The sequence below is a fragment of the Neopsephotus bourkii genome, unplaced genomic scaffold, assembly GCF_033783945.1.
Source record: "Neopsephotus bourkii isolate Nb327-2 ecotype Australia unplaced genomic scaffold, CSIRO-AGI_Nbou_v1 NB_1473, whole genome shotgun sequence".
Lineage (NCBI taxonomy): Eukaryota > Metazoa > Chordata > Aves > Psittaciformes > Psittacidae > Neopsephotus > Neopsephotus bourkii.
Window position 1 is genome coordinate 309398 of NW_026901949.1, and position 26348 is coordinate 335745.

Below are 26348 nucleotides of genomic sequence, written 5' to 3' on the forward strand. Positions count from 1 at the left end.
TAAAAGCGAGCTGAGATTTCCAAAGGGAATTAGGTGCCTCTCTCCTCTAGGCCATACTATAAAAGTCAATCGAGAAATGAATTAATGATATGCTGTGAGAGTCGTATCTTCACATGGAAAATATGCACAGTAAACGATTTTTGCTTTGGGAAGTATACCTCATGCTGTTAGGAGTATATAGACAGTGTATTATCTCCATTTGTTTTAATGCCCATTTGTCTTAATTATTAATGTGAATTTGAGCTGCCTTCTTCATTGCATTTAAAAGCAAATCACCCCAAGTTCAGGAGTTCATTACACATGCCCAAATCTTTTTTTTCTCAAGAGCTCAAACAAAACTTCGGTGATCTTAGTCATGTTCTGCTTGACCAAATACTGACCTTCCTCTGCAGTAGAAAGATATTTAAGCCTGTTTTCTGAAATTAAATAAAATTCTTGTAATCCAATGAGATTTACAACTGCTCAAGTCTAGTCAGATTCATATATATTTAAAGTGAGACAAGTTCATATGGTGTTTGTTTTTCTTGAGCTAAGACCATATATAGCTGTTGGGATCAAGTTGAAAAGCAGTGAGTTTCATAGATGTCATCAGAGTAGGTATGTAAAAATATTCCTGATCTCTATTAGAACAATACTTATATATTCTGCTGTATGCCACATTTCTGAAAGTATGTATGCTGTCATGGCTAGTAACTATTCCTCAGTGATTAGTGTGACAGTAAATGAAGCGTGAATATTGAGACTTGCCATATCGTGCATGCTAAGTTCCTATATGGCCCAACTGCTGTGAGACAAAACATGCTATTATGTTTTAGTCACAAAGCCATATTGTATGAAATTCCATCCTGTCACATACTAAAGGAGGTATATTTAAAAATCAAGTATTTTTTCTTTAGTTCTTTTTCTTAACTTTTCTGTATTAGATATTTAACTACTGAACCCCATCAGAAAACTCAGCCTTTGTTTCTATCAAGGAATTGTGTTTCAAACTCACATCAGACAAATTGTTAATGTTTTAAGGAGGACATTTTAAAGAGACTACTGGCATAAAAATAAAATAAATTAAAAAAAAAAGAAGAAAGAAACCAAACATTCTGATGTTTCAGACTGCTGAGGTTACGTGCTAAATGGGTTTCTCCAAACAATTCTGATATAGTAGATGTAATTTAAATACATGATCATACAGTGTATTTTTCATAAGTAAGTGTAAGTATAAGTAAAAAGTAAGTATAAGTAAGTGCATTTTTCATCAGTAAAGCTTGTCTTTAAACAAAGAAGCAAAATTAGTCATGCATTCCACTAAAGCATCAGTTTTGATACAGATGACCTTAGGAGCCCTCATGCAGATGCCTTTTGCAATGTTCACTGATTTCCGGAACTGACCTGTGGAAGACGTGAGTTTTGGAGAAGAATTTTTTCATTGCTTTGCAAAGTTCCATAAACGAAGCTAGAGCTCTGATGTAGGGTTTTAAAGATAACAGCTGAGCCTAGCTAAAAAAAATGATTTGATCCATGAGTCACTTGGATGATCTTCTATGCTTGGGTACATAATACTAATAATGTAGCAACTGGAACCTTCAAACTACGGTAGAATCAACTAACACCACCATTCTCCCACCAGCCCGACTGGGAGTATTATCAAGGCAGGTAAATGTAATAGGTACAGCAGATTGAAGTATGTTTGCAGATTGTGCAATGAGTTTAATCCCTTTTCTATTTATTAATCATAAAATTGGTTCTAACTTTGACTTATTCACAATTATTCTTTAGTTGGTGTGGTTATGTTTCAGATATTTTTGTTATGTTTAGATTGTATTAGTGTATAATCTTCTTGATTATTTGATACTTATATTTGGCTTCTTGATTGATCTCTTTTTGTTTCTAAACTGGCAGGATGAGTTTGGCTTCCTAAACTTCCTATTCAAACTATTTTCCGTTTATATTAGTCAATCTGATTTTATTGCTGAAAAAATTAACAGTGTGCCAAGCATGTTGTTGACCATTAATACAATCAAAATGTCAGCACTACTCTGTTCAAGAGCACTGAGAAACTAGAGTGTCACCATCCGTAATTTCACCTGCGCTTCGGAGCTCAATGTTCAAATGTTGTTTTCTTCTGCTTTGCCTTACTTAATTAGTATTTTCACTATACCTATGGATCATCTAGGGAAGGGTACAATTCTTACATTATAGGGTGATTTTTCACTGCTTACCTAAGTGACCTCGTTTTCCTGACTTGACAGTAGATTTCATTCAAGACAGAGCAAGTTTACTATGGCTCCTAAAAAAGATGCACCTACTTCTGTGGGGAAAAAAATATGTTGGTGAAAAGATTTGCCAAGACCTCTGAACAAATAATTGGTGCAGGTGGGATTAGGACACAACACAGGCCTCACAGATGCAATATAATCACCACTCCATGGAAATTTTGGATGTGTAGAAGAATTAATACCAATTCTGCCTTCCTTTTTCTTCTCTTTGTTAAGAATAGCCTTTTTCCTGGTACTTTGCTGTATTCTGTAATGAACTTTATTGTAACCTTCAAAAAAAGTTTAAGGAAGCAATTTCTACAATCTGTTATTTTAAGCAGTCTGGAATTAATCTAATTTACAACCTAATTTATAGGCAATGACTGTTCCATTCACAATGTCTTTATTTGATCACAAACTGAAAATGAAAACGGAAAAAATTATGCCCATCACAAACACAGAAGTTCAGCTTCTGTTTAATCTGGAATAGCAATTCTAAATCCTAATCCTGGGATTTCTTTAAGATTATGACTGATGAGAAAGAATATCCTAAAGTGATCAGCAGTGCTGGGAGATTCATCCCTATGAATTTCTGGACAAATATCCTGCCTGCTCTTCAGACGAGATCAGATAAGCACACTATTCAAAACTTCCTGTCTAGCATACAGTTGCTAGAAGTTAAAAAGACAGCCAGTGGCATGTTTTGTGAGTCATTACGAATATCAGGGTATCATACATATGCCAGCATGTAATTTAGTAGAGATGCTACTGACTCTTTTTTTTTTTTTCACACTTAGTATTGGCATGGACAGAAGAAGTTTTGTCTATAACATTTGTAACTTAAAGTTCTCACTAAAATAGCATTTTATTTTTCATTTAGTGTTTTCAGTGTTATCTTTTCTTTGTTGTAGAGATAGTTTTCTCCTGTGCCTACTGATCCATATAAATTATGCCATGTCATCCCAATAAAAGAATAACTGCTTAATACATCTTCCTAGAGTGCTTTCCAAAAAGCCAGCTCAAGATCAACAAAAATTAACACTTGCATGAAACATGCTGTAGGTTTATTGATTTTAGTAGATAACACCATCTTTTTTCAACTATGGTAGCATTTTGGACTGCAGTCTACTCTACCTGGTTTGGGAAGGCAGTGCATTGAAAAATGGGAGACCTTTTGTACACTTTGGCTTTTTTTACCTGATGAGAGATCTTTACTGAGCACAAAGGCATGGCTGAATTTACAAAGTTATCTTACAAGCAGTAGCAACACAGTGTCTACAAGACTCAGCACCTCTTTTCTAACTGCATATTACAGTAAGTTCAGTGGCTTTGGAAATTCAGGAGGCACCTGTAGGTTACTAAACCCAAGGCACACCTTACTGATTACCATTTTACTCTCTCCCCTCCAATTCTATTATTTTTAGTTTATATCTTTTTATAATATTCCCAAGCATATAGCTCCCAGTAGAACAATGGCTTTCCTCAGACTTCCCTAGGTAGCTTAGAAAAGATAATTCACTTACAATTTAATATTTGCATTGCATTAACACCTAATGAAGAGTCAACCTCCTGCTGTGTGAATATATGAAAATATAAGAAGCGAGTACTTCCCAAAAGACAAATGTCTTTATGAAACATGATGCATATGTTGCCTGTTAAGCATCACAGGATTTTAAAATTTGATACTTCACAAAGTTGTATGAATACTGCTGTTGTTTTAAGCTTGGATTTCATTGGTCTAGATAGTAATAACCATTTGTTTCCTGTGCTGTAAATTTTCAGTCTGTCTGTATGTTCAATAAAATGTGAGTGGAAGAATCCAAACAGTTGCTTTCAAGATGCTGTTGCTTATGATCCTTTTGCGTACTAGGCAGGGCATATGTGATATGGTATATTGTATGCTCTATATTTGTAAAATTTGTATGAATTTTGAGCTATCAGTCCACAGATAATCCCTTGACTCCCTAACCTGAGGAATATATTTCCTGGTAGTGCTCCCAGACAGATATTTGTCGTTATCCTGGCTAGCAAAACTCTGTGTTTCCACTGTGCTGACTGCAGATGGAATTAGTAAACAGAATTATGAGATTGTTTTTCAGAAAGACCTTCTGTTTGTGTTTCAGGCTGAGCTATGTGAATCACGCAGAAGATCTAGCCTCCAAACTACTCCAGTGTTTCCCAAAGAACAGATTGTCAGCACAGGCAGCCCTGAGCCATGAGTATTTCAGTGATCTGCCTCCACGGCTATGGGAGTTAACTGATAGTGAGTATAACCACCTCTAAATTGATTAAAAAGAAAAACGCTAGTTCATACAGATACATGGTGTATGCTAACCCTCACATGCAGACAGCTTCATGGACATATGCAGCCACACACAAAATATGTGAGTGCAATTGTGTAGCTTGAAATTACATAGTTAGCTTGACATAGGGCAAAATGGATTCTTTTTTCTTTTCCTTTGCTATCTCTGCTCTGCAGTCTGCAGCCTGCTATCTTTGTATTTGATTATGTGTGCAGCCAGTAGACTTATCTGAATTGTCATAAAGCAAAAAGAAGAATACAATTTACATATTTGGTGCTTTTCACTTTATAATATACAGTACTTAACTAGCTGCAGCATACAGGATAAAAATCCAGCCGTGTTTGATTCACAGAATCTCTGTGTGTTATAATAGTAACCTTTAAGAAAGGACTTGGCATTTGGAAGTCTGAGAAACACAAAGTAGACAATCAGTTAATTTGCTGACTTAGTGTAAGAACTGGGTGGCAGATTATATTATTAACTAAGAATGCTTGCAGTATCTACATACATCTCATTATATCTTTTATTAAAATGTATTCCAGTTGACTGTGCAAAAATGTTCCTGTCATCATGTATGTTGTCAATAATCTCTTTAATAAATGAAAATCATTTATATCGTAAGTTACCATATATTTGTCCAATGTTAAAAGCACACTACTATTTATTCCGGGGGAAAATGTTATCATGCATATTTCTGATTCAGAAAAGGTTCTGTTCTTAAAAATAGGTTTCACAGGGGAATAACAATCAGCATTTTGCATTAACTCAATGTGGTAAAGAGAAGCATGTTTGTATTGGAACAGTGTATGTTATTTTCTGCCTTCAAACATATATCCATTAGCAGAAGAGCTAAATACAGTACTCTGTGGCAAAAAGTTCAGAGGTGCAACAATAGTACATATGTGGGTATGTAGCTATGGCTGATTTAAAAATTTGCTTGCAAAAATTGAGCTCCCTTTCTGAATATTAATACACAATAGATTATGTTTGCATCCATGTCAGTATGAAAACTTCTGTCTTCTGTAAATTTAGCTTTTCTGTCCATGACAGCTGTAGTAGTCACATTTTGAGCTGGTTTGGTGGTCTGGCTGTCCAAGTACACTGACTCCACTCTGAAGAGTACTTTCCCATTTGTAGAGTAGGAACATTAAAATCAAATTAGCACCATTAATTTCTGTCCATCACCAGTTCTGTCACAGACCATGTCCCTCCTCTGCAAAACGATTCCTAGTTTCCTCTTCTGCCATGCTAACCCACCACTCAGTTTGCTGACTGCAGGACTTTGTAAGCTGAAAATTCAAAGGATGCAATGTAAATTAAGGCTGCTGGTGAAGGTCTGCCTTTGCTGAAACTGATGCAGAGATTAATTTCTTCAGGACTAATGAAACACCAAGAATGCCAGTTCATTTATCCTATTTCTAGTAATGGAAAACAAAAATCACTCTGCAGTGGTGACATCTCAATCCTTCTGACTGTGTGATTTAGTCTAGCCAGGATTTGAATTCTGAATTCTGCAGTAGTACTTTTCTGTTAATATGGACTTATTACCCACTTGCCACTTAGTTTATCAGTCAGTGGTTAAATCCAGTTCTATCAGTGAAGTAAATGCCTACACATTATCACTCTGCAGCAGGCTGCCAACAGAGACAGTCTTGTCCTAGTCATTAACAAGCACAATGTATGCAGAACACCAGAGGGGAATTAAAACCACAAAAAATACCTCAGGGTGGTATTTTTAATATGAGAATTTAATTTGTAATTTCACAGATTAAGAATTTTGGCTGCATTAATCCTTTTATCAGCTCACAGCAGGTTATTTGCAGAAGCATAACCATAAGGCGATATTCATTGGCAGAAACACGTCTTTGCATAACGTTAAACATCAGGAGCAGTGAAACCTTTTGAAGGGGGGAGAATAAAGATGAAAAATCATTATATTTTAAAGCAAGGTTCTTCTAAATGCCTCCAGTAAAATTTTGAGTTACAGAAAGACTTTTTCTGTGTCTAGTAGATAATCATTATGAAGCATAAATCCAGATGCAAGAAAGGACAATCCCAGTATCAAGTACTACAATCATTTCTATTTAGTATGACTTGGATATACTTGTAAACATATTTACAAAACAAAGAAGTCATATACTTTGGAGAGTTGGGAAAATGTTTACTGTGTAGTGAAATTACCAGGTTTTGTGATTCTAGTTCTCTGGGTTAATATTTTACATTGGGAAACACTTGCTATTGATAGTTAATTAAATGCAGTTATAAACACCTTGAGTCTCTATGCACAACAGAAGTGTTTGTACGTGCAAAATTTACTGCCTCCTGATCCAGACATGACTGCAATTTTGCAGATATCTCTAGTGAATACTATTCATCATGGAATATTTTTTGTCCAATTTGGTCCTAGTGCTGAATTGCAAATTTGGGGATTTAGTAGTAAAAAACAAGGAAAGACTCACAGGTGAGGGGGGAAAAAAAAGGGGGGGGGGGAGCCAGCCAAATGATTCTCCATCAGAAAATACTGTCTCTTTGGAATCACAGTATTTCACAAAGTATGGAGACTGCCTACACTGAAGAAAAGAAAATGTTCAGTTTTCTCTCCTCATCTCGACTTTAATACTATATATTTATATTCTGTGTAATATTTTACAACATAAAATTTTAATCTTGTGTTTTATTTTTAAAATGTGATCAGCTGAGAAAGTTGGGGCTGTTCAGCCTGGAGAAGAGAAGGCTGCATGGAGACCTCCTAGCAGCCTCCCAGTATGTGAAGGGGGCCTATAGGCATGTTGGGGATGGACTCTTCATTAGGGACTGTAGTGAAAGGACAAGGGGTAATGGGTTAAAACTTAAACAGGGGAAGTTCAGATTGGATATAAGGAGGAAGTTCTTTCCTGTTAAGGTAGTGAGGCACTGGAATAGGTTGTCCAGGGAGGTTGTGAATGCTTCATCCCTGGCAGTGTTCAAGGCCAGGTTGGACGAGGCCTTGGGTAATATGGTTTACAGCGAGGTGTCCCTGCCCATGGTAGGGGGGTTGAGAACTTGATGATCTTAAGGTCCTTTCCAACGCTAACTATTCTATGAGTTTATGTGAGAAGCAAAAGTTTGATTTTGTTATTTGGCTTGGTTTCAAGTCAAGACAACATTTCAATTGGGTTGGAAGTTCAGTTTTCAGGTATGCTTTGACTAACATCTAGCCACTCTCAGTTTTTAAAAATAGTACATTAAAAAGGTGAAAGTTGTGCAGTTCTGCTAAAAACATCCTGTCTGGGGGTACAATGCCATTTATGATTCAACATAGCCTTCACTCATCTCAGACATGAGGACTAACCCATAGATTGACCCTTTTTACTAAATAGGAGTTCTTGTTATTTACTGTTAAAAAGTGAAATTGATCCTTCCCTTTTATGCTTTCATATTTGAGAGCTCATACTGGTTTATTTGCATAGAATATATGCAATTTGTGATTTATGTTACCAGGGATAGCAGAATTCCAAATGCAAGTTGAGGTGTAAATAGTACAGTGGGAAGATCTGTGCATAAAACAATAACCGGGTCTTTTAAAGATATAAAGATGAAGGGGTAACTCCAAAAACTTACAGCTGCATTAGTGCAAAACCAAAGAAAACTGTTACAGCCCTGATCAGTTCTTTAAACAGTCTCTTAGCATTTCCTCATGCAATCATGCAGTGGCAGTTCTCTGAAGATATTTTTATATGAACATTTGTTCTCAGAAAGCATTAAAGTCAGTGACTTTCCCCCACCAGTTTGAGATACCCTAAGTAAAAATGTCTTTTCATATCATCAGTGTGTGAGTCCTTAACTATTTGCAGTTTGATGCCTGTGATTAATGTCATCATGTCAACTAATAATTAATTGCCTGATGTTATGTGGAAATTGTCAGGGTTTTTCTAGCTCCTGCCAAAAGAGGTTGCTTTATGAAAAAGCTTTTTGAGTTGTTGGGATATTTTTAACAAGCACTGACACTTTTTTCTTTTCTTTTCTTTTTTTTTTTTTTTGCAGTGTCTTCTATTTTTACTGTACCGAATGTAAGATTACAGCCAGAGACTGGAGAAAGCATGAGAGCCTTTGGAAAAAACAATAGTTATGGCAAAAGTGTATCAAACAGCAAACATTGAAGAATACCTGTATTCACAACTGATAATGCGGGTAAGACATGATAACTGAAAGGTGTATCTCTGAAAATCCTCTAGTTCTCTTTAGAGGTACAAAATATAACATTCAACTGCACATTTCTTAAATTGTTCATGTTCAGGCAGATAATCTGGTTTTGCAGTATAATTGTCGATATGAGGAATGTAAGTTCCTAGCCTTGTGGGCAGGATGAGTGTCACTGACAGGTTGAAAATACAGCAGAAATTGGTGCCAGCATATTAAACACTAGGTTGCCTTTAATGTGAACTGATATTTTTTTCCCCTGCTAAGATATGGAGAGATAAAATGCCTCTTGCCAGTTCTGTTGTTAACTTTGGGGCAAAGACAAATTTTTGATTTAGTAGGTTTGGTAGCCCTGATAGCAGAAAGATGTTCTTCATGGACACGGGTGCTGTCATGGTAATGAATTTGATCTCTTATCATTGGGTCTACTAGAACTGGTTTTGTTCTGGATGTCTTTCATTCAATACCCCATCTTTTTAAGCATAGTTATTCAATAGTGAAATAATGTGTAATATGACTTCAGGTATTCTAAGAGTAGAACAGAACTTGGGAAAAGCAGGTGAGTAGGGAGGCTGTTTATCAAATTACAGTAAGGGAATGGTGGTTATATCATAGCATTAACTCTTTTCTGCCTATATGCATCACCCAATGTTTGTTCAGTGGGATTTACCACTTGACAGACTCTTCCAATTAGGAGTATTCCCTTATTTAGGTTCTTTGCTTATTATGCTTCTCTCTGTAGATTCATACCAGTGTTTCGCAAATACCCAAAGTGCACCCTCATTTCACTGAAAAATGAGGCCTGCCTTTTTTAAAAGTCACGGTTGCTTTTGCATATAATCTCGTCCATTATAACAGCTTGCTATGGAAGTTCTAGGAGCTGAGATATATGCACATGCTCCTCATGTACCTATTTGAAGTTATAGTCTCACACAAATTTAGTTGATATTCTCATGAAGTTTAGCTAAGCCTGTTTGTTACAATATCAGATATAACTTTCTCTAATGAATTTTATTCAGTTTTACTGGTTTATGTTATGTGCAATTGTTTTTTTTTAACCCTGTAATGTTATGGAGGCTGTTTGCCTGACAGGCAGCAGCTATTGAAAAACTGAAATGAATAGATTTCAGTCTTGACAGCCTGCTCCAATTTTGCACAAGCTCTTCACCATAAAACCATTTAAGATTTTCTAATGTCAGAAATGAGGCTGCCTCAGAGCAGTCTGTTTACATCTTTATTGACAAGCTAATCCCTACTTTTTCCTGGGGCTGTGTCCCTGCAGACATCTCTTCAACCTTGTCTGTTCGAACGTGACATCATCCAGCTAAAGTAAATTTAGAATGTGCCCAACTGTGCTGGAGATCTTCTGTGTGGAAGCTTACATACAGAATCTTATTTCTCATGTACATACTGTCTTGCTTCCAAACAAATGTAATTTTTCATTTAAACAATATGCAGTAGAAAGTTTGTATTTGCAAAAAGCATGTAAAACAGCACAAAAGAGATTTGTTTGATTATTCTTAGTGAATATCTATTTAATCAGATACAGATGACTTTTCAAAATTTTATATGTAAGCGGAAAGAGAGAGGGCCATGTGTACCTTTGACGTACATCACTGTGCTGTTATGGCTGCTCAACCACAGCTGTAATGCAGAATAGCGCCTTTTGTTGTATAAGATCTGGAGCCACTTAGCAAATGTTATATTGTGACATGCATACATTATTGATAACAGTTTTCCATCATGGCTTGGGACTTTGTTGTGTTGGGTGCTTACAGTGCAATAAAACATCAGTCCCTATTTGACTTGTGATATAAGATGGGGAGCAGCAGATAATACTGGAAGAGTATTAGTACCAAACAGAAGTCCTCTTACTTGTGCAATGTAGAGAGCTGGGTATTAATGCCATGAAAGCAGAACAGAGGGAGAGGTAGAAGAAACGTTGACATGGAAACTGGACCTGGGTGAAGAACTGTTAGGGTGGGTAGAAACCTTTAAAAGGATGAGACCAGCAAGAGGAGGAAATAAAAGTCAGTGTGGAGAGTGAAAGGAGTTGGGGAAAGAGACTGCACTTTTCCATGTGAAAAGTAGATGTAGTGAGGGCTTAATCTGAATAGCAGGTGGCTGTGATTTTAAGCAGTAGAGTGGTGCCTGGCAAGTCGGACATTCAGTCAGTAAAATAGATGAGATATGAGCAGAGGCAGTGATTCTAGCAGAAGAGTAGAATCACAGTAAACAGGAGAATAGCATTAAGGAAGGGGTATTTATTAAGATATGCTCTTAAAGTCTCCATTCACAAGGGTCAATGAAGCAAAAAGATGCGTGAAAAGTGAAAAGAAAGATGACAGTAGCTCTCCAGCACCATGAAGTTAACAGGTGAGACAACCAGTGTCAGGAATTGAGGCAAACTATACAAGCTGTTAAAATGTCAACAAGCCAAATCAACAACATCACAGGTAACTGGGGATAAAGGAAAATTAGAAGGTGCCAGTATTGCAAGGAAATAGATCAGATATGAAAGAAACAGAGGCAAATAGATACTTACAGCTTGTCTCCTGGACAAGACAGGTACATACGTGTTTTACCCATCTTCTTGAGTTGACTTAAATAATGCATAAATAGATATGGTGGGGTAGTTAGAAAGGGATGGAATTTTGAAGTGTTCCAGTATCCTGGAGAAAGCTGTGAAAGAGAAAAAAAATTTTATACTTTTTGTGTAAATCCTGTAATATATGTGGAGGAGAATGGTTCTATTTTTTACATATTTTATATATTTTTAATCATTTATACATTGTAAAGGAATTTATTAGAAGACACACACAAAAAACCCAAACAAGGAACCATCTTCAACCAACTCCAGAACATAGACAGTGCTGAAGGAAATTCTAGTTTTGTGTGTTGTGGCTGGTCTTCCTTCCAAGTGTCCCTAATTTCCTTTTTTTCAGGGCAGAATAGGAAATAAAATTGAAAGTGCCAGCAAAGAAGTTGTGCCAAATCTTGCTGTGATAATTTAAGAAATTATCGCCTCCTGCTGTTCTCTCCACAAGCTTGCCAGATGCTGCTGCCCTGATAGGACACCCACTGAGTTAAATCTACCTTTCTCTAGGGTTTGGAAAGCAAAGAGACTGGGCTTTGCATAGAAATGTCTGATACATGGGCAAACATCATTATCTGCCAACTTTGGAAGCAGCAATTTCTGGCAGATTGGTGAAGGAGGGGAATTAAAGGCAGTATCTTTGTAAATGATTCCACTGTCATTCGGTAGAGCTCATCTGCTGCCCTCAGAATTAGCTGCAAGGAGCAGCTGAAGAAATAGGTGCATTTCTGAGGATTTCTACTATGTTTAAAATATTGCAGTACTTCAGCTGCCTGTCTGCAGCATAGTTGCTTACAGATCCAAAAAAACCTCCTTGAAATAGCGGTAACCTAGGACATGTTTCTGAAAACCTAGATAATCCCTGTCAGGCTCGGACTACTAATAGGGTCTTTGTGGACTACAATGTGTCATTGTCTTGGGCTCCAAGAGAGAGACAACACATTATTTCAGTGCCCACAGGGAAAGAGCTGACATTTAAAGTTACCAAGGTCAATGTTGAGACTGCTCCCTACTGGAGAAAATTAGCGAATATGTGGTAATGAGCTCCATTTCACAGAGAAGAATCTGTCAGCAGTGAATTAGAAGGGGCCTTTGGAGGAGAAAGAAAAGAAATCTTTAAGCCGTATCAAAGCATCTTTAAAGCTTTGTGATAATGTGAAACATTTTTATTTTGTGCCGATGGTTTTCACTGGTATTTTTTTCCCAATGGGCAGGCAGCATCTCCGTGAAAGCAGTCCCTATCTCTACATATATTTTTAAGATACACTGTACACTGTATTCACCCATCTCTACAGATACTATTATCAAGACAAGAATGGACCATAAGAAACTTTGGAGGTGTTTTCCTTTGTCCACTGGAATACATGGTTAGAGTTTGTTCCCCTCTGGAGAAGGATGAATCAAACTGTAACTGGAAAGACAAGGCATTACTTGATACCAGATAGCACGGGATGTTTTCTCATAGTGATTTATAATCCCTGGTTCCCATTGGTGGACCAGAGACACGAGATGTGTTTCTGGCCTATTGTCTGCCTCCTGGAGCCGGCAGGGACAGCTTCATTCAGGATGGTAACACCATATGCTTTTAAAGTATTTAACCTGTATTACCATAATGAGATCCCCTGGCTTTCTAAATCTCTTTGACAATTCACTGGAGCAAAACAAAAAGTGGTCTTTATTTGGATTGCTTCACCACACGCACATGCATCCAAGCAATCCTGAATTTCAATCACGGGGTGCTGAATTCTTTCTTCTGTGTCCATTTAAGCCAGCAACTGACACCAGCCCAGCCAATCGAAGGGACGATGGCGTCATTCGGGTCAGGTCAGCTGTGTAAAACAGAATAAAGCTGAAGAGGTGACAGTTGCCACTACAATGGCAAAAAGTGCTAGGTACCAATATTACTTCTGGCGAGGGGTGTTCGGCAGCACAGGATCGTTACATAAAATTCTCTGCTAGCTAGAGATCTGACTGTTGTCACATCCCCATCCAAATAGTTTCATTTTTGTTTGTCGTCTTCAGTTTTACATTTACAAATTGTAAGAGTGCCTCTTGAGCACTGCTTTGTGGGAACATACTTGTTGCCTGCTTTACCCTAGTCGAACTGCAGGGAAGCTATAGTCCAGCAGTGCATGTGTCCAGCATTCGGTATTGAAAAGTCATTCTAATTCCACTGCTCCTCTGCATTTATTCTGTCCTGGGTATTCCAGTGTTGCTGAATCACCATGGAAGACCTTATACTGTATTTCTAAGTCTGCATTTCTCCAGCTTCAGGGAATAAAACTGTAATAATTACAGTGGAGAAAGTTCTGCATAAAAGAGAAAATCTGGACTGATCTACTGTATGTCAGCCAGATTTTGTCGTTGTTGATCTAATCAAAAGCTGTAAGTAGCTAGTAATGCTTTCTAGGTGTAAGAGCTTGAAATTCAGTGTAAATCTGTCTTGGGAGAGAAAAGCAGAGCTGTAAAAGCACAGCAATTAACAGTTTCAGGGTTTTTAAGTGCACTTTTTTTTTAATGGATGTATTCAAATGGATGTTTATAAACAGTCATTGTGCTGCTGCAGTTGAAAAGATGGAGGCCTAAGCACTGAAGATGGGAGGTTTAAATTTCTCTTGCATCTTTTAGTGCCAGACAGTGTCTGTACATGAATGCTGAGGGTCAGTTTAATTATTTAACTAATACTGGATTTGCATAAATTGGCTTTCGTGAAAAGGCTAATAAGATGCAGTTGTGGTAGGCAGCTGAAAGCAATTTGGGTTGGAGTCCAGTAATGACAGTACTAAACGGCACTGAAATTGTAACATCAATTTTGTAAAATGTTACATTAGTAATAAGCTGTGAAGCATAGCTGCAGAATCCAAGGTATTTTTTTGCTTTCGGATACTTCTGGTGGCATTATTTTCATATGTTAACCATATAAGGGTTTTATGAGACTGTTTAATATCAAAAAGAGGAAGATCACCACACTGATAGAATATGCCCTAAATTTCACACACAAGGGAAAAACTCCAGGCATTGGCCTGTGTTTTCCTCTTAATATCTAAGAATTTGTTATCTTACTCCTGTTAGTCTAAACAAGAGTTATAGACTGAATTTTGCCCTCTGTTCAGCCATAAAGAAAATCCCCCTGTGTTCAACAGTCTCTGTGCAGAGGATGAAATGGACTAAGCAAATATCTCGCCAGTGCAAGGCTGTCTTCCTATGAACCACCTGTCTCACTTGAGTAACACATGGGGACTAAGGATGGAGCAACTGTGCATACAGGAGTTCATCAGGTCCCCCAGTGTGCCACAGTAAAAGAACCCACCACCCAGTCAAGGTGTTCATGGGACTTTCAATGTTCTTGTGTCAGTACTGTAATAGCTCACTTTCTCTGAGGTCATGTCAAATACATTGTCACTAAATTGCACTCAGTACAAGTATTATACATGCAATCTTACAGCTTTTGTGATAAAAGTCCTTATTCAGAGTTTGTAACCTAATGCATGGAAGTGTGGAAAGCAAACTGGTAAATGGCACCTTGTGGTCTTGCTCAGCTAGCTTAATACCAGTGCTGAAAGCATATCTCATCCATAGACTAAAGACCATCTACTCCTGGCAGTAAGTAGATGTAAGCGTGAACAGGATTTCCAAAATTGTGGACAGAATTCTGTGAGGAGAGGTAGTTTGCAAATTTCTTTAGGGATGAAGGAAAAAAGGAGGAAAGAAAAGAAGTAGGACAGGGAGGGGAAGCCTTCATAACTATTGTTACATACTGTACTTGGTAGGACAAGTATTTCAAACCTCCATGGCTAGGAGCCATTGGTGTCTTCCTTGCAATTATATTCTTCATGTTATTCTGTGTGAAATTAGTGGCTACATACTCATAGGCGTGATTTTATTTTTTTTAAAGTTGCAGTGTTTAATGGCCACATCAGCTGCAGAGCTGGCAGAAGGAAAAAGAAGCATTACTACAATCATGGATAACTTGTGTCAAGGGACAATATCATATTTTCTTGTAGCGTCACACAGTCTGGAGCCTATTTTCAGTTCATTTCTAATGCACGATAACTTGCCTTCAGCACTGTGAAGATTAATCTTCAAATGATTTTTAGTGTAGAGGTTTTTAATTTAACAGTGCTTATGCTGTAGAAGATATTAGTGATATTTGCATGAATGCATGTGCTGAGTTGCAGCGCAGCTTGTCTGTCTTTCCAGTTTGTTTGTTCTTAAATTTAGGAGACAGAAGGTGGAACCCTTCAGTGCCAGAAGTGCACTGTATTGTATTATTAATATTAGGATAGCAAGCGATTCCCACTAGACAGTCTTTGTGGTCCGTTGATGCTTTAGGAAGTGTCTAGGCATGAAAGGCTGTTTGAGTTGCAGTGGACTGATAGTCTGGGATGACATTTGAATGCAGAGAGGACAATGTATAAATGACAATGACTGGGAGGGAGGCAAAAGCGGGTCTAAACTCTCCCTATTCTTCCATGGACAGTCACCTCTCCTTTAGGATTATTTCTTCACGTGACTCCTCAGTTAGGCTTTGTCTAGGAGGAAAAGTGGAACCACTGAAGGGGAGAAACTTGAGGTTTCCAGACAAAGCAGAGGCTTCCAGTGCTGACACACAACCCGTAACCCAGAGAGACAGCAAAGCTAATGAGAGGTGCTGCCTCTCAGGCATCATTTGCAGCATTCAGAATTAACAGGATATTTTACTTTCAGCCAAATTGTAAACAAAAAATGAATTTTAATAATGCCATATACCAGAATTGTTTCCGTGGAGAGTCAGCTTTGCGTTGCTATTTTGAGCCTGTAGTTTACATTGCCTGATTCTCCATGTAACAAAGAAACTAAACCAACCACTGCAAAATTGGCTCTGAAGGCAACACCCATTAAAGTAGATGTGTGCTGAATACTCCTAGTAGTGGGGAGATTTTGCCTAAAAAAGCAGCAATAGTTTACAACTCTGTTAATAAAAATATATCAATTTATTATGCCCCATAAGCTGAGGGTCGTTGGGTTTCCCACATGCTCCCATTGTTAATTGCTATGAAAAGTCTGAGGAGAAAAACCCACAAATTCAGTAAAAAATTAATAAATTCTCCAATGAAAATATATAATATAGGAGAATAACACTGAAACAGTATCTTTGGATATTTTAAGACCTGGAAACAGAATCGAGTATTTCCCTAATTTTGTGGTATTATAAATTAGTGATGTTGGTATGGACCTTGTATGTATTTTGATTTAGTAATTATGGGTGATCATTCTCTGCCATCAGTACCTAGCTGTTAGTTCTGTACAGCCATTTCTCTGTCTTTTGACGTAGATACGAGAACTGATCGTGCATTATGTTTTCTGGCATGTATGTTATAATGATACAGTCACAGCACATAATATGGTATAAACCTTTTTATTTACATTTATGCCCTGAAATTTTTATTGTACAATTGCTTTCAATACCTCTCTTGTTCAGTGTGTGCATTGCATGTGTATTGAAAACTCATTAGCTTACAGTCCACCTGCTAAATTTGATTAAGAAAAAAAATAGTTATCTGAAAGCAAAGAATATCTACACAATTAAATTTCTGCTTGAGTGCTTGAAAGATTCAGCAGTAAGTAATCTGTCACATCATAAAACAAACAAAATCAAAACAACTGAGTCATTGTTATGATTCTGCTTGGTTTCAGCCCACAGAATCACATCCAGGCTATGTAGATACTGTATTTGTTGTTTTATGTATATCTGTGTGCAGACACTTGTAAATACAGAGGTGTAAATGTTCCCAGCATTTAAATTAGGTTAAAAATGCTATTTATGGCTTGTGTCAACAAGAACAAAAAAAATCATAATCATCCCTAGGTGAAGATACTCATTTAACAAGCTTACAGAGCCTAATTAATTCTGTAAGGAGCACCACTTGGCTGAGCAGAATTATGAGGTTTGCATATTGATGGTGGCAAGGAAAAATATATCTGTTTTGTATTTATATGGTAAAATTAACTCGTGCTCTTCAGAAAATGGTACATCTCGGAGGTATTACTCTCAAAACGATCTCAGGGTGGAGAGAAATCACTAGGCATCCAGTTCTGCCCTAATTTTCCCACCAGTTTTTCAATGTTTCAGCTGCCTCAGAGACTTAAAGTACTCTCATTAGCTAGCTGCAGAGGCTGCCTGCTTGCCTACTCCATCACTCTCTCACTAGCTTTCTCTCTCGCTCCTCTTCTCTTGCTCTTCCTTTTTTTCCCCCCTCCTGCCTTGGGAGTGACTGTGAAGATCATTTGCTGGCATGATTGGCAGGTTAGAGGATTCGATCAGATGAGTTCCTCTTAGAGCAGGTCAAAAAGGCTAGTTAGCAGGAGCTGTTGAAAAATGCCAGCAGCATTCGAAATGGGAAATGTCATGACTTCGAGGCAGGGGGTGCCACCTGGAACAGAAAGCCCCCAGCTCATTAGCAAGTTACAGGATGCAAGCTTAACTAGAGGGAGCAGAGGAGGAAAGATAATACCCAATAGGGAAAATTATTGTGAAGTGGAATTGATTTAATGTATAATTTGTTTATCACTAGAGGGGACAAATGCTGTCCTCCTGACATGTGCGGAGGAGTGTGGACTATGAATGAAGCAACTTAGCATAATCTCCAGGTTGAGCTCTGGATTTAAAGAACACCAACTTCTTTCTTCCCAACTGTGGAAATGATCAGGTCGTGTTGTATTAATTAAACCTGACATACTCTCAAACGGTTTATCTGGGCAGTTTTAGCAATTTAACAGAACGTGGTAGATATGAGCTGCATTCATTATTAACAGGGGACTCTATTTTGTTTTCTGGATGCAGCGGGGTTGGGGGTTTTTTTGCAAGCTGCTATTGTAAAAAGACATGTTTCTGTTGCAAGTTGCATTGTAACAGAGCTCATTTTTAATGCTTAGTCAGACTGCATAAAATCTGAATACAATTTCAGTTGCATGATATCATTTCATATTCAGGAAAAGCTACATACCCTTAGAAAGTATGGATTAAAAAATAAAGTGTTTATGTTTAGTATAAAATTTAATATAAAATGAAGGCTACAGGTTCTTCTGCCTGCCATGCACTTAAAGAATGCTTATATAGAATATCAGCATTAAAAAATGCTTACTCTTCTCCAAGACATTTTGTAGTGGTAAAATTACAGGCAAACTCTTCATCCCAGGCAATTTAGCTAGCCCCTGGCTATTAATGTTCCTAACCACTCCTTTGCTTCTCTGGTCTGTATTTTCATATAAAAGGCATATTTCATATCAGTAGAAATGAACTGCATAGTTTTTGCTCCCCCCCTCCCCCCCATAGGTTTTTTTTTCAGAAATGTTAAGAAAATAAGATGGGATCATGGAGTCTTTTATCATGGTATCTTTGTGAGGCTCTGAGTCTAGCTTTGCTCCTCCTGAAGACAATGGGAGAATACCATAGACTTCAATGGGAGCAGGGCTGGCTCCCTTATCAAAACTAACGTAGACACAACAATACCATCTCAGGCTGAGTAAATGAGATTTAAAGGCTGCAAGCTGTTCCCGAGGAACTATTTTGCAAGCTGTATCTCTTCTTGTTAAGGAATTTAATCTTTTATATATTAAACATGTACTTCTCTCAGAAGTTTGAAGCTCATGCTTAAACAGTCTCTTGGTTGAATGCTGAGGAATGTTTGCTTAGTGTTCAGATCCTTGAAGTTTTTTTTCAGCTTTCATTTTCTTCCATCCATCAAAGTTTTAAAGTTGGTAATGGGGTAGCCAGGGTTTGCTTTATTGAGTAACCACAGGCTGCTGAATTTCCTTTTCTCCACCTAATGTGAATCAGAATCAGATTTTTTTAAAAGGACTTCCTTAATCAAAATATTTATAAAGAGACTTAGGTGTGTTTTCTGGTTTGATTTCATATAAAAAGCTCAGCATTAACAGTCCACTACTTCAGCAAAAAGAAGAGTTGCTAAAGCACAGTAAACACAGGCGTTCTTTACCTGTCAGATAACTTTTTAGTGAAAAGTTCTTTCAGATAGGCACTGGGAATGTTGGCTGCCATGGTCTGCACTAATGAACGCGCAGGCTCAGTCCTTTGCAGAGTTCAATAAAGAGAGCAGAATATCCAAATAGAAGCATCATCTATGGGGATCCCGTGGAAGAATTTCTCCCACCTTGGATAGCTCTCCAGATGCACGACTACTATTTAAGTCAAAAATTGGAAATGAGTTTGAAAAGCTCAGAAGGTATTCGTCACCTGATGTCTGCTCTGGTGCTTTCTTTGGGGAAGTGATATACATATAAAATATTTTAATAGAGCTTGAAAACTCTGTTCTAGCAGGACAGACCTTTAATCCTGAGATATATTTAAGGAACCTGTGGTGGCTTGAGTATCTATCTGCAACTGGCAGCAGCTGCTTGGACACGAGCAGAAGGATGTTTCGGTTGGGAAGAGGGCCAAATGCAGATGAGCTCTCTTCTAGGACTGTGTGTGACACAGGTTAGTGACTTGTGTGTGTCTTAGATTCATGACCAAAGAAGTTATCACTCAGAATTAAAAAAAAAAATTAGTTAGACAACTATTATTTCCCACATACCTACATTTTCTGTCAAGTAAAAAAAGTGTAGCCTGAAACATAGGAAAGAGTTTAACTCATTTCTTTTTTTAACCATAAAAAACTTCTGGTTTTCAAAACTGGTGCAGTGTTTCCTTAGCTCCTAGGAACTTCATAATCCAAATGAAGACTAGTAGCCAGGAAGGAATTAGTAAATGCCTTACTGTCCCTCAGACTTACTATTCCTGCAGTGATTTGTCATTCACTCAAATCCTGACTTCTTTACCCTAAATGAATCCTGTTTTGTTCCATGACTCTCTAGGGAAGATTAGGCAGGAGCAGTGAGTGGGAGAATCACATATTCATCATCTGATATGTATATCTTTTCTCCCCCAAATTTCTGAGAAATCACTAGCATTTGCTAGTGTGCATTCTGCAAGGTTACCTATCTTTGTGAATCACTTTTCAGCTCAGAAGAAGCTCTAACACATGGTCCATATTTCATATTAGTGACTGCTTTTGTCATTACTTGTGTGTAAAAATATTTGCTCTATGAATTGTCTTTGCCTTTGGAGGGGGAAATGGGATATGTAGAAAGTGTTTTTAAAATCCAGTGAGGCCTGAGGTCATCTAAACAGCTCTATGTAACGTGAGCAACTGTTGATGAAATGTGGTTCAATCAGTAACATTTCAACTTTTGTTTTATGTATTATATTTCAAATTAAATAGGGCAGCATAAAACAATCCATAAGTTGAATCTAGGACTGGGTCATGTAATTTTTTTAGTGTGTGTCTGTGGCCCTTGACTTTGATGTCATTCACTTTTTAATCTTCTTTTCCATCTGTGTTGTTAACCATAGCTTGCAGTAAACTGATACCTCTCTCTCAAAATCCATTTCTAAGACTTTGCCTCACTGCTTCTTTCTTTTTTTATTTTTTTAATAAATTGTTAAATAAATTGTTAAATAAAATTGTTAAATAAATTGGTTTTTATTTTTTTAGTCCTACCCCTACATTAAATATTTCACAAGCTTTTTACATACCCTACTAGATCTTTCAGGAGGTATGTTTAGATAGATCGAGGCGCATTGAAGCTTTCTTGACCTGACCCTGTCAAAATCCTTGACCAGGAACTTTATGCATAAGTCTTGATTTTGAGTTTCTTAGCAGACGAGCCATTGCCTTTGGATCATTAACCCTTGCCATTTTTCCTCTGAAAATTTAAAAGCTGAGATTTTCTGAATTTTCAAGTCCTAGACTTGCTCTGTTGTGTAGGCTGTACAGAATCATATCCAGAGCTCACAGTTTTCTGGGAAGCTACTGTATCAGCTTGTTTGACATCAAAAGTAGGAGTATTACTAAGTCACAGTATTGCTTATGTCACTAAGCAGCAGGACACAGACATCTCTCCTTCTGCCAGACTCCTAAATGCAGGGTAGAGAAACTGCATCTTGCCTGGGGATTTAGAAGGATGTTTGAAATGAGTAGATGATTTAGCAATCTAATTCTTTTTCTGTCAGTTACTGTGGAAGGCAAAGAGTAAACACAGCTCAGTCTGAAAGCATGGGTCCTCACAGAAGCGTAAGAGGTAGAAAGAAACATCTCCAGCTGCAGGACTGGAGGAAGCAATGCTGCTCAAGAGCTGCTAGAACACTGAGGGAAAAAAAGCAGGAGCTCCACTGGGTGAAATCTGCAAAGCTTCTTACCTATGTGGTGTTTCTCACATATTTTATTTGCATGAAAACAAGCATATTTTCTTGCTAACATTGTGGAAGCATCAAAACTTTCAGTTTATGTCTATTGAGAGAAGCTTTTACATGATGTTCCCCCCAATTTCTGTTGTTAAACCTTTGTATGTTGTGATCACAGTAATGCACAGAAGTTAAACAAAAACACTCCCCCAGACCTCCTCCTCAAAGAAAACCAAAATTCGAGACCATTTTGTGTCACTGGAAAAATGCTGTATAATAAGGAGCCTCAGTGCTGTGTTTGGCCCTTTTGGCACAGTTGTGGAATTTGTCAACACACCCACACACACACACAGAGCCCTGTCATGAATTCGTTGCAAAAGCTGGTGATTTCTTTGCTCCTAGTGCACAACCAAGTGGAAAGGAGATGGGAATGTGAAGAGATTTAGGTTTGTTGTCACTTGCTTTTGTATATGGACTATGCACATTCATGATGGGTAGGTAAGTCCTGTAAGTCCCAAACTTTCTGAAAGGCAATGAAATTCCAGCAGATACAAAGTCAGTAAGTAAATGGAAAGTGCTGTCAGCTTTTTCTTTTTTTAACCTAAACCAGAAAACAGATAAGGGGAGACATGAGGTCACATTTTGCCTTTTAAAGTAAATAATCCATGTCAGCTTCCCAAGGTTTTCAATCTCAACAGCAATAAACATGGTCTGTTTATAGGGCTGGATCCTACCTTATTCCTGTCAGGACCCCCACTGCGTGCAGTGCGTCATGGTCTGTGCATATGTTTTGGGGAGCGGGGGAAGAGTCATGTGTAAAGTGCATTACATCTGCATAACTTTTGAAGATTTTAGGTTGGTTAAATACATATGCTGTGGTGCTAATGGAAACAGAGATCACTTATCACCATATCTAAGGAATGAGAAATGTATATTCATGACTCCCTGTTACCCAAATAGGATGTCCATCATTCTGCATTAATGACATAGCTTTATTCTACTCATTTCATTTTTCTTTATGTTTTACCCAGCTGAATAGCTCAGTGCTGCCATGGGGTCCCATATCGCATGGCAGACTTTGCCTTTTGAACTGCTTACATCACAGTTCTCTGCAGCTCCCTATCTCTACTGTCATTCCTTTTCTTTACTCTAAATGTTTCCAGGGAGGAGGAAAAGAAATAAAAGATTAAAAATAAAAAAAAGAAAAAAGAAAAAGGAAATCTGCTGTGGAAAAAATAAAAGTTTAAAAGAAAACCAGAATGAATGCTTCACTTGTTGGCCTTTAGCACAATTACCATACCTTAGGAAATATGCAGGGAATAGTTAATTATGACTAAATGAGCTCCTTTTAGAGTTCATGGCAGGCCCCAGCATCCAACTGTCAGTGTTGTGAAAGACTGAACTGGAAGGCTGGTCTCCCTGTCAGCCGGTAGGATGGTCTCCCAGAGTAAAATAGACAGTGAAAAGATAGCTGGGTTAGAGTAGCCTCAGCAAAGGAAACACGTATATCATTTGCATACTTCTCCTGCAAGGGGGTTTAATCCAAAGAAAGGAGGAGATTTCGGTATTGTCAGCCAAGCCTTTGTTCAGGGTGAAGAGCAGAAGGAAATCTGATGAAGGGGCCTTTCTGAAGCCCTTGCTCACAGACTGGAGGTTGTTCTAGTAAAGTTATATACTTTGGGATTGTTTACATACTATTGTCTGTTTGAAGATCTTCTAAACTGAAAGACTCAAAGTATTCCTGTTTGCTAACACAAAAGCAGGGAACTTGTGTGGTAAAAATTACTTACACTGCAAAACTGAACAAGTTCTTTTCATTACCTGCACAAAATACCCTGAAGTTCCTTTTTTGGTGTAGACAAAGTTCCCTGATACTTCTCAGCCAAACTCATATATCACAAAATTTTTTCAGACTAAGAAAAAAGCAGAATTATGTTCTCAAAGTGGAGAGAGCAGAAAAATCAGATACCTTCAGGCCTAACGCAGCCAAATTCTTACCGCCTCCTCCAAAACAGTTCTTTGTTAAGCAAATAGATGGTTTCCTGCCAACTAAAAAAACAGTGGTTTGAAATTTAGTTGGGGTGAAGGATTGTGCCTCTACTAAGATCTCTTATGGACTTTCTGATTTTTTTCTCACCTGAGAGGTGAGCCAGGATCCCAAACTAAATCTCCTCTTGTAGATAATCAGCAGCAGACCCAATCCATTCCCTAGAACTTTTCCAGATAAAGTAAGTGATTTGTGTTTCAAAAACAAAGCCTATTTAACAGTATTGGCAGGCAAATTACTCTCCTTGGAATGACTACCCACTTACAGTGTATGTTATCACCTTCAAAGGTTTTCACGTGGGAGAAAGGGCATCATCTCAGGGATATGATTAATACTTAGGGACCAAATAGGTGATCTAGCAGGATATCACCTGAAATAGATGGCTTTTGCTTTTTGTTGATGTAATTTTTGAATGCTTTCCATAGTCTTAATGATTCTAGACAGTATTTAATTGTTTACGTGGATCACAATAAAGATCTCATTATTGTGGAAATAGTTTATATAATATTATAAAATTTATTCTATAAAAAAGTACATATTTAGATCTTTTCCTCATCAGCTTTGTAGCTAAGAGTTATTGTAAAGTAACATATGTTTCCCTGTCATGTTTTGTGAGTATAAGGGTCAGCAAAGTCCTTGCTTTAATGTAGCTTGAGTTTTCTATAATAAAAGTAAGCACTATCTTTAAGGCTTGATCAAATTCTGGGAAAGAAGATGAAGCAAATTCTAAGATTCTGAAGAACACAAGGTTGTATATATCTGTATGGATATATTTGTGTTCACTCTGCAGTTGTTTAATAGTTATAACTAAGGAAAAGAAATCTTGTATGAAGAAATGACTGCACATAGAATGAAATCTGGCTCTCAGCTGTACATGCTGTGATTTGTTTGGGCTTTCTTTTTTTAACTTCAGATGCTTTCCTATGCTCTCCGAGAGACAGGCATTGGTGCTTCAGCTCAGTTTTTATTCAGTTATGATAAATGTGAATCATTACATATTTAATCATCTATTAGCCTTGTTTGCTCCCATATGATTGTCGTAGAACCTCACAGAAACACCAGGCAGAAGCAACTCTGCCAGGGATGGGCTATAGGACACCAGCACCTCTGGTCTTTAAACTGTTGATGCAACTTAAAAATCAAGTGCCAGAAAGAGGAGATGGTTGATGGAAAATGTGCTGTATCCAGTTGCTTGCTGAACATTATCTACCATCTAGACTCAAGAAAAGCCCGAATGAATTTCAGCATCTCTCTTTCTCTCCCACCCTACAGAAAACTGTAAGGGGAAATCAGATTTTGGCCAAAATGTGAGCTGTCACTGAATGTGCAGTTCACACCTTCTTTTCTTAGTTTAATTTATTCATTAAAATGTTTTCATTTTTTTCCAGCTGGTGTGAGTAATAGAAAATAAGGTACGGTGTGTTATGAGGTTTGTTTACCAAATGGTATTTATTGCTGGGAATCATAGCAGTACTATCCATAAAGTAGTTTTTGACTGCCTACAGAGACAAATCGACAGCTTGAATCCAACCTAGGCATAATGTAGTATGCAATTTCAAAACAGTTACTTTTATATTAACTCATAAGTTTTTATTGCTTCATAAGAAAATGATAACATCCTCCTACAGTTCTTACCTCCTCAAGGAAATAAATTCCTGTGACTTTCTCACATGCTGCCCATCTTTGTGCAGCCTTCGTTGGTTATAAAGAACTCGTACTCCGAGACACAGTGTTAGGAAAACAAAGGATGGACTGCGATAGTAATAAACATGTCATTCAAACCTTACATGAAAATGAATGTGGTTTGTTCAAACATCCCTTCTAAAGAATAGCTAATATTTTAGTAACACAAAGAGGGAGATAGATAGTCTAATGCTCGGCTATTCCTGGGCTCTGTTCCCACTGAAGGCAGCAGGAGCTGCACATACAGAGCCAGAGGGCTCGCATCTTGAATAGCATCTAACATGGAGTTGAACAGCTTTAAAAAATAGGAACCAGGCTCACTCCAATGCTTATGGTTGGTGTATAGTGAAGTAATCTTTTCACTTTTCATCTCTCCCTTTTTGTTTTGCAGTAACGGTGCAATCTCCAATTAAAAATTACCCTTTGTTAGCAGTAGTAGTCAGTGATGCCTCGTCCCGGTTTGCGTTTTTCCTGTGAGAAGTGTGTCAGAATTTGGGGGGACTAAATATACTCCTTTGTTGGTGAGCTTGTCAAGCACCGCGCTGTGTTCGCTTTCCCACCAGGAAGGTCAGGCCGCTGGGGGGCCGCTCTATTTTCTGAAATGATCCCTACTGTCTGTCCATGCTGTCTGACAGATTGAAACAGTTGTCTGTGTCACTGCTTTCAATGCTTTTTAAATGCCTCACTTTCCATGAAAGACATAAAATATGTAGGCAATGGGGGGGAGGGGAGGGCGGAATGGAAAAGGAACTTTACTTTTCCCTGTGTAAAGAAGTATTGGGGTTTCTTTCCTAAAGGAAACTTAATTTTGTTTAAAATATGTTTATAAGCTGACTCAGAAAAAAAAAAAAAAAGAGTTGAACTAGAAGAATGGGTAAGTCAGGTCTTGCAGATTCTATTTCTGAAACCTTGTTTTAAAATGAGGGTAATAAAATTATTAAACACACACTCATTCAGTAGCTGAAGTGAAATTATAAGTTTTCTTTGTTCACTTATATTTCAGTTTAATATATTTTGATCTGAGGTATGTATAAAGCCTGAAGAAATTGGTACTGTGCTGAGCCTT

General features: G+C 37.7%; 1 protein-coding gene across 5 annotated transcripts in view; it reads left to right on the forward strand.

The window, feature by feature from the left end:
- The window catches only part of CDK14 (cyclin dependent kinase 14), a 321875-nt gene that overhangs the window by 254529 nt on the left and 40998 nt on the right, over positions 1-26348 (forward strand). For all 5 annotated transcript variants that reach the window (XM_061369041.1, XM_061369045.1, XM_061369046.1 and 2 more), the window contains 2 exons: positions 4373-4512; positions 8576-8722. In XM_061369041.1, the coding sequence (XP_061225025.1) occupies positions 4373-4512; positions 8576-8691 (256 nt within the window). In that variant the 3' untranslated portion in view covers positions 8692-8722. The remainder of the gene's footprint in view (positions 1-4372; positions 4513-8575; positions 8723-26348) is intronic.